Below are 9,254 nucleotides of genomic sequence, written 5' to 3' on the forward strand. Positions count from 1 at the left end.
ATTACTGAGACTTCACTGCTCCTATCCAAGTTTTTAGATAGACACCACAGCATTGAAGCTTCCCTCAGTGTAGTGGGTATGGTTCTCAAACCTGAATCATGCTCCTGACAAGCAAGCACACTAACCAAGTGAGCTGTCTTGCTGACCCTGGAGTCTACTTTTTCCAAGTCTTATCTATGAATTATTTTATGTCTCATAAACAAAGTTTTCTGTGGGGCCTCACCGGATATCACATGCACATTAGGACATGTTCAAGCCTCTGGTCCTTCGCCCCCCCCCCCCCCCCCCCCCCACACACACACACACACAAGGGAGAAGTTTCTGAGCAGTAGAGAAGTACTGCAGGTCTGTCTGTCTCTTCCTTTTTTTTTTTTTTTTTTAACTTTTTTATTACCTTATTTATTAGATAGAGACAGCCAGAAATTGAGAGTGGAGAGGGAGAGACAGACAACCTACAGCACTGCTTCACCACTTGGGAAACTTTGCCCCTGCATGTAGGGACTGGGGACTGAACCTGGGTCCTTGTGCACTGTAACATATGTGCTTAACTCCTCCTTTCTCTTTCTGTCTCCCCTGCTCTCCTTGTCTTTTATCCTCTTGTCAAATCAAGGAGAGGCAAGAATGATTTTTGACTGTAAAGGAATAGTTCTATAAAGAGAGATTGTGAGGGCATTAAGGAATACCAAGCTTTATGTACCAGAAGTTATGTCTTAGACAAGGAACCTATAAAGGATTTACCCTCCAACTACAAATAAAAAATGTGACCCATTACATGGCATAATCATTATGTAAAGAGACTCTCATGCCTGAGGCTCCAAAGTCCCAGGTTCAATTCTCCTCACCACCATAAATAAGAGTTTATCAGTGCTCTAGTTAAAAAAGAAAAAGAACAAAAAAAAAAAAGAACAAAGTTTTACAAATAACCTTTAGTACATGTTAGGTATCATATTTTCATTTTATTTAATTATTTTTATTTTTTAATTACATTTTTTTAATTGAGAGATACAGAAAGAAAGATATGTAAAGAGAGGGAGGTGAGAGAAAGACCAGAACACCACTCAACTCTGGATTGTCTGTGGGGAATTCAACCTGGGACGAAAAGGCATGAAAGTGTTTTTGCATAACCGTTATGCTAGCTCCTCAGCCCCTACTTTTCATTTTACTAGAAAAATACTGGCTGCACCCCACCAAAGTAGATGTGTGGCTAATAGAGGTTTTTCAGTTTGGCTCATTCCTCACAAATTTTGTTGCATAGTGAACACCATACCTATAAATTTGTCCCTGTAAGGTAGAAGTACCTTTGAGTACATTTTAGGAGTTGTAAGGCATTGTTGGGATTGGTTATTTATTTTAAGCCTTTTCTCTAATATCAAGGTTTTTTAGAGACTGTATGGATGACCATTTTCTGATTTTTTTTTTTTTCAATTAATTTTTTTTTTCAATTACCTTTATTGGTTAAAGGCAGCCTGAAACTGAGAGGGTAGGTCGAAATAGAAAGGGAGTGAGAAAGCCATCTGCAGCCCTGATTCACCACTTGGCAAAGCTTTCCCCTGTAGGTGGGGACTGGGGGCTTGAAACCCCAGTCCTTGGCGCACTGTAACATGTGCATTCAACAAGGTATGCCACAACCCAGCCCCTCAATTAAATTTCTTAGGGAAGGAAAGTGGAGTTATGATTATACAATCATTAAGTCAAGATGAGCGCTTATTACTGCCTTTTGTACTTAACACATGAATAAGTAAGAGCAATTGATAACTATCTTGGCATTCTTTAATGTTTCATCTTTTGATTCAGTAAATACTTTTCATTTCTAACTTCATCTAAAAACAGCATTGTATAGCTAAGATTTTGAGTCAGTATACTGTTTGTCTTTTTAAAATATACTTCACTTATGTAATTCTTTGTTGTTGTTTTGTTAAACTTATGTAAGTTATGTATTGTACAGAATATTTTAGAAAAACAATATGACAAATTCACTGTGAAATGTTATTGTGGGCACTTGATTCATTTTCTATCATTCTTCTACCAAAAACAATAGTTGCACTTAATATCTTGTAACTTTTCAAAGATTTGTTATACCTAGAGTAAACACACTTTATTTGTTTACAGCATTTCCCCCTCATTCACATGAGACATATTTTAAGATCTCCAGTGGATGTTTTGTGGCTCAGTACCAGGAATAACAACTGCACCCCCTATATACTTCTGTCCTTCTCATATATACATACCTGTGATAAAAGTTTAATTTATAAATTAGCAACAGTAAGAAATTAATAATACAATAATAACTATATGCTGCAATATAAAGTTGTATTAATGTGAAGTAGAGCTTTTATAAAATATCTTGCTGTGCTTAATATTTCTGGTTGGTAACTCACCATGGGTAACAAAAACCATGGAAAGTAAAACTGAATGTGTATAAGGTTACTCTTTTCATATCTCTCTCATCTTGCTAGAAAAGGTGTAGGGGGCTAGGTGGTGGTGCATCTAGTTAAGTGCACACAGTAGTGCACAAGGACCCAGGTTCAAGCCCCTGGTCCCTACCTCAGGGGGAAAGCTTCACGAGTGGTGAAGCAAGGTGTCTCTGTGTCTCTCTCCCAATCTCCCCCTCCTCTGTTTCGTCTGTCTCTATCCAGTAATCAGTAAAATTGAAAAAAAGTAGCCTGAAAATTGTATATTAATTTGCCTTTGTGCTCTTTTGATTTCATTTTGTATTAGTTGGGCATACTTCGATTCTTTGCAGCTGCCTGGATTACATACAGCATTTTGTAAATTTTGAAATTTATCTTGAAAGACTAGGCTATAGAATTGGTGAGCCAACATGGTTTGTATTTGCAAATGTTGACAGATTACCTTGTATAAACCTTGTGCTAATTTACACATCCATCTGCAGTGTATAAAATGTCTTTTATTTTAAATTTATTTATTCATAAGAAACAGAGAGCCAGACGTGACTCTTTACATGTGCTGCCTGGGTTTGAACTTGGGACCTCAAGATTGAGAATCCAATGTTTTATTCACTGTGGCACCTCCCAGACCACTTAAGTGTCTGCTTCTAATCCTCTCACTGCCAAAACTTGTTTGGTCTCTAATAGAATATTGTGGCATATCGATGTAGTTGGGACAATCATCATTTTTATACTGAGTTCTGGAGAAGCCTGTTTTTTGTTTACTATCACTGCTTAATACTCTAAGTAGTAGTTATTTCTATATCTGTTTGGATTTGAAGGTTCATATTTTGTTTGAGACAGTAACACTGATTCACTGACTTTATGGTGCTTTTTATTTTTGCAGGCTTTGGCATACCCCAACCTTCCAGTCCAGCAGCCTCATCTTTCAAGTTTGGTATCTCACCATCCTCTTCTGGGCCCTCTCACAGTTTAACAAACACTGGAAATTTTGAATTTGGAGATCAAGGAGGCCTCAAGATAGGTGTGTCATCAGATCCTGGGTCTGTAAACCCAGTGAGTGAAGGCTTTAAATTTTCTAAACCAGTAGGAGATTTTAAGTTTGGAGTTTCATCTGATTCTAAGCCTGAAGAAGTTAAAAAGGACAGTAAGAATGATGATAATTTTAAGCCTGGACTTTCTTCTGATTTAAGCAACCCAGTTTCTGTAACTCCATTTCAATTTGGGATGTCTAGTCTTGGGCAGCAAGAAAGCAAAGAAGAACTACCTAAATCTGCATCTGCAGGCTTTACCTTTGGTACAGGTGTTATAAGCTCTACTCCTGCTACTGCTAACACCACAGTGACTGCAGACAAGAACAGCTTCAACTTTGGAACCATAGAAACCAAGAGTGTCTCAGTGACGCCTTTCACATGTAAGACATCAGAAGCAAAGAAAGAAGAAACCCCTGCTGCCAAAGGAGGGTTCACTTTTGGCAATGTGGAGCCCACCCCTCTGCCATCTGCCTCATTGTTTGCTTTGGGAAGGACAGAAGAGAAACAGCAAGAACCTGTTACTTCTACTTCTCTAGTATTTGTGAAGAAAGCTGATAATGATGAGCCAAAGTGTCAACCAGTGTTTTCCTTTGGGAATTCAGAGCAAACCAAAGATGAAAATCCTTCAAAACCAATGTTTAGTTTCAGTATGTCAAAACCATCTGAGAAAGAATCTGAACAGCCAGTAAAGACTACTTTTGCTTTTGGAACTCAGCCCAGTACTACAGCTGGTAAATATTAAATTTGTCTCTCCCCCCCCCCCCCCCCCCAGAATGTGTCTAATACCTTGACAAAAGGTAATGTCAAATATAGCAACTCAAGGTATTCTTTTACTCCAAACAAACTTGATAACATAATTCTCTGGGAAGGAGTCTTAACATTTCCGTTTCAATGGCTACAAGCCCTCATTCTTTTTTTTCTTTTTTAATATTTATTCATTCATTCCCTTTTATTGCCCTTGTTTTATTGTTGTAGTTATTCTTGTTGTCATCATTTTTGGATAGAACAGAGAGAAATGGAGAGAGGAGGGGAAGACAGAGGGGGGGAAGACAGAGGGAGAGAAAAAGATAGACACCTGCAGACCTGCTTCACCGCTTGTGAAGCGACCCCTGCAGGTGGGGAACTGGAGGCTCGAACCGGGATCCTTATGCCGGTCCTTGGCTTTGCGCCACCTGCGCTTAACCTGCTGCGCTACGGCCCGACCCCCTACAAGCCCTCATCCTAATGAAGTTATCTACAGATCTGATTTTGAGAAATAGTAGTTTTCATGCTGCTGTTGAGAATTCCTTTGACAAGCCCCAATATTACGTATTTATGTGCCCCCCCACCCCCATTTCTTGTTTGGGCTTTTAGAAACAGGATTGGTATGTGCTGTTCCTGTCCAGAGAAATAAGCATTCTTTATTGTGTTAATGAAATAGTTGACGTATAGGTAATTATTTATATAAGTAGTTAATTCATATTAGGCATTCAAGTAAAACAGGTAGCAAATAACCCCAAAGAAATAGAAGTGACTGAGTCAAATGCTAAAGAAAAAACAAAAATAGCATTTAAAAACATGATTGTCAGAATATAATCATTCTCAAGGTTCCAGGAAAAACTTGACAGATTATCAGAACAGTACTGAAATTTCACAGAGTACAGTGCAAACAGTTAAGATATTGATCCAAGCTACATCTATAAAATCCCACTGAAATATGAGTAATTTGAGGGAGTTGGGCAGTAGGTAGCGCAGTGGGTTAAGCGCATGTGGCGCAAGGCGCAAGGATCCCGGTTCAAGCCCCAGCTCCCCACCTGCAGGGGAGTTGCTCCACAGGCGGTGAAGCAGGGCTGCTTCTCTCCCCCTCTCTGTCTTCCCCCCCCTCTCCATTTCTCTCTGTCCTATCCAACAACGACATCAATAACAGTAATAATAACTACAACAACAATAAAGAGACAACAAGGGCAACAAAAGGGAAAAATAAATAAAATTAAAAAAATATATATGAGTGATTTGAATATGAGAACATAGGAAGTATTGAAGAAGAAAATTTTCTAAATGTTAACAAGTTGACTTAAAAAAAAAATGGAAATGACCCTATTCATTGACGAAATCATGCAAATTTAAGGTACCAAAAAAATAAAAGCCTGACCCCTTTTAGGGTGGAGAGAAGGAGAGCACCACTTTGGCATTTGCTCTGCTGGAGGTTGAGCTGTCAGGACCTCATGCCTGCAAATCTAATAGTTTATCCACTGTGCTTCCTCCTGGGCCACTTGATTGCTTTTAGAGAGAGAAGAACTGTCAGAAATAAACCAGAATAGTGTCAGACTTTTAATATTATAATATTAAATACTATAAAAACATTCAAAGTGAAAATGATTTTTAAAAAAATCTTTATTAGATAGAAACAGCCAGAAATCGAGAGAGAAGGTGATGACAGAGAGCCAGAGAGATACCTGCAACACTGCTTCACCACTTGCAAAACTTTCCCCCTTGCAGGTGGGGACCAGGGGCTCAAACCTAGGTCCTTGTGCATTGTAATGTGCAGTCAACCAGGTGTGCCACCACCTGGCCCCTGAAAATGGTTTTAAACCTAGACTTGTGTAACTGGTTAAATCTGAGGAAGCATGGGCAGAGGGTAGATAGCATAATGGTTATGCAAACAGACTCTCATGCCTGAGGCTCCAAAGTCCCAGGTTCAATCCCCCACGCCACCGTAAGCCAGAGCTGAACAGTGCTCTGGGGGAACAAAAAAATTGAGGAAGCATAAGGGCAAAATATAGTTGTTTTCAGAGAAACAAAGAGTGAACTCTTTTGAATAATAATTTATCCTGAGTGAGAATTTACCACCTCTCATAAATTGCTTCCTTCTACTCTACTTACTCCCCCACTCCCCCCCTTATTTTTGCTTGGGCTTGTACCTGCATGATTCCACTGCTCACTGTGAAAAAAAATTTTAAGGTACAAGGTTGTGAAAGACAATATGAGAGGCAGGGGAGATACCACAGCATTGTCTCACCATTTCTCCTTGTGAATCCGTGTGGTGGCGAGGTCCTCAGACCTGGGTCCTTACATGTGGTAAAGTATGTGTTTCTACTGGATGAACTGTTTCCTGGCCCTTATAATTCCAATTCATTATTTTTTCCCCTTATTACATATGAGTTTCATATATGACAGAGAGTAAGAGCATTACTCTGATACAAAGATTGAACAAGAACTTCAGGCATTAAGATCCAGTGTTCTATCAATTGAGTAGTTTCCCCAGCTGCTCATCTTTATTTATAAAAAGTATTTATTAATGATACGGGGGAGAGGACGGAAGGAACCAGGGGAGAGAGAGGCAGAGCCAATGCATCACTGACACATGATGCTGGGGATTTTACTGGCAACCTCATACTTGAGAGGTCAACATCTTGTCCACTGTACCGCCTCTTGGGCTATAGTTTCACTTCTTAGAGGAATTTATTTATTTGTTTATATTATTGATGTCTGAGACTCCCGTGCCTATAGCTCCAGTCCTAGACCACCCTGCTACCACCCATGCTGGCTCTGCCCTTCCCACTAGTGCTGGTGGGGCCAGTTCCGGGGCCAGTGCAGCTCTTTAGGCCCAGGACACAGATGACTTCTCACAACAGAAATTTGTTTTTATTTTAGTGAGAGAGATCGACCAGAGCACTGTTCAGCTCTAGCTTGTGGTGTTGTGGGGGACTGAATCTGAGCCTCAGGCATGAGAGTCTCTTTACATAACTGTTATGCTACCTCCCCCACCCTCTTAGAGGAGTTTTTATGGAGCTTGCAGCCTACTGAGTAATTGTAAAATGCATGTGAAAGGGCAAATACAGCATTTTGGGAAGAAGAGCAGGTATGTAGGATTGTCTTAAAAAAGGAAGGGACAGTAATTGCAATAGTCCAGTAACAACTGTGGAGGAAATAAATGCACATATATTTGTGATTTAGTACATCAGAAAAATAATTACAACTTGTGAGTGAAGGATTAGTCAGTAAATACAGCAAAGAAAATTGGCAGGTAAGGGACCAGGTGGTGGCGCACTAGTTTACGCACTCACACTACAGTGTGTAAGGACCCAGGTTTCAAGCCCCTGGTCCCCACCTACAGGGGAAAAGCTTCACAAGTGGGGAAGCAGAGCTGCAGGTATCTCTGTCTCTTTCCTTCTCTATCTCCCTGTCCTCTCTCAATTTCTCTGTCTCTATCCAATAATAAATAAATAAATAAGGGAACTCTGGTAATAATTGTTACATTGGTTGTAAAATCAATGTTTAAAAAATCAAGAAAATTATCAGATAACTTGAAGCAGTAATGTTTACTTGATAGAAACAGAAATTGAAAGGGAAGGGAGAGAGAGAAAGATAGCTGCAACACTGCTTCACTGTTCACAAAGCATTCCCCTGCAGGTGCGAACTGGGGGCTTGAACCTGGCTCCTTGCACATTGTCTCGTGTACTCAACTGGGTATACCACCACTTGGCCCTAAAGCAGTAATCTTATACAAATTGTAAAGTCAGACTTATAAAAAGCATAGCTATCTCCTACTAAGTGCTGTCCAGACATTAATACAGTTGAGTTTGAGAGAGATTTTACTAATTTGAATACTCAAAGTTTTACACTGTGAGAGACAATATAAGCCATAAGATAAAAAAGGGAGGATATTTGTTTGTTTTAAAATTTAATTTGAGGGATAAGTATTAAAATAAATTTTATTCTAATGAATTTTTAAGTTACAGATCAAATACTTTGTAGGTTTACTTGTTCTGTTATTGTTTCTGTTTTTACAGATCAAGGTGCAGCAAAGCCAGTTTTTAGTTTCTTGAACAGTAGTTCCTCTAACTCAGCTACACCAGCTACTTCAGCTGGTGGTGGCATATTTGGTAGTTCCACCTCTTCCTCCAGTGCACCTGGGTCTGCCTTTGTATTTGGACAGGCCAGCAATCCTGTGAGCAACTCTGCCTTTGGTAATTCTGCTGAATCCAGTACATCTCAGTCTCTGCTGTTTTCTCAAGAAAGTAAACCAGCTGCAACCACATCTAGCACGGGCACTGCTGTCACTCCATTTGTCTTTGGTCCAGGAGCCAGCAGTAACACTGCAACCTCTGGTTTCAGCTTTGGAGCTACAACAACATCTAGCTCTACAGGTATTTCTTATACTTGCTGTAATCAAATTTGGCTCTATTTGAAGATAAGTCAGCTTTGGTAATGGTGAATTAGACATGTTAATAGATAAGAAACTGTGCCCTTAAAGTACCTGGATATTGTAAAGCTATGTTAAGTCATTATATAAGTGAATAAATGTCATCTCTTTGTAAGCAACATAGGTGGTACAGTCTTTAGATCATGTATACCTAGGCTGTTGTAATTATTCACCTTGTTAATGTACATTCTGTATGTATTATAATTAACACTTAGAACCAGTTTTTTCTCCTCTAATTTTTCCAAGTGTTCTATTTGAAGTCACATAAGATAGATACATATATGTATATATATATATAATCACAGTAGTTCTTAATCTGTGCAGTATATATAGCACTCACTGGTTTCTGCCAGATGTTATCTGATGGAAGATCAAGTGCAAGGCTTTTCTGATATTTGTTTTATAGGACAGAGAGAAATCGAGGGAACAGGAGATCTCAGAGAAAACCTGGGTTCTTGTGCATTGCAATAGGTGTGTTCAACTGGGTGAGCCACTGTAGAGCCCCTGCCTGTAATTCCATATCTCTCTATGATAGCTGTATGCACACCTCTCCCAACCCCAACATAGGGGATATATATATATATATATATATATATATATATATATATATATATATATATATATATA

At 39.2% G+C, this 9,254-nt stretch overlaps 1 protein-coding gene across 2 annotated transcripts in view; it reads left to right on the forward strand.

Moving 5' to 3' along the window:
• NUP153 (nucleoporin 153) overlaps positions 1-9,254 on the forward strand; it is a 60,897-nt gene that overhangs the window by 46,330 nt on the left and 5,313 nt on the right. For both annotated transcript variants that reach the window (XM_060189323.1, XM_060189325.1), the window contains 2 exons: positions 3,295-4,173; positions 8,215-8,571. In XM_060189323.1, the coding sequence (XP_060045306.1) occupies positions 3,295-4,173; positions 8,215-8,571 (1,236 nt within the window). The remainder of the gene's footprint in view (positions 1-3,294; positions 4,174-8,214; positions 8,572-9,254) is intronic.

This window comes from Erinaceus europaeus, chromosome 4, assembly GCF_950295315.1.
Source record: "Erinaceus europaeus chromosome 4, mEriEur2.1, whole genome shotgun sequence".
Taxonomy (NCBI): Eukaryota; Metazoa; Chordata; class Mammalia; order Eulipotyphla; family Erinaceidae; genus Erinaceus; species Erinaceus europaeus.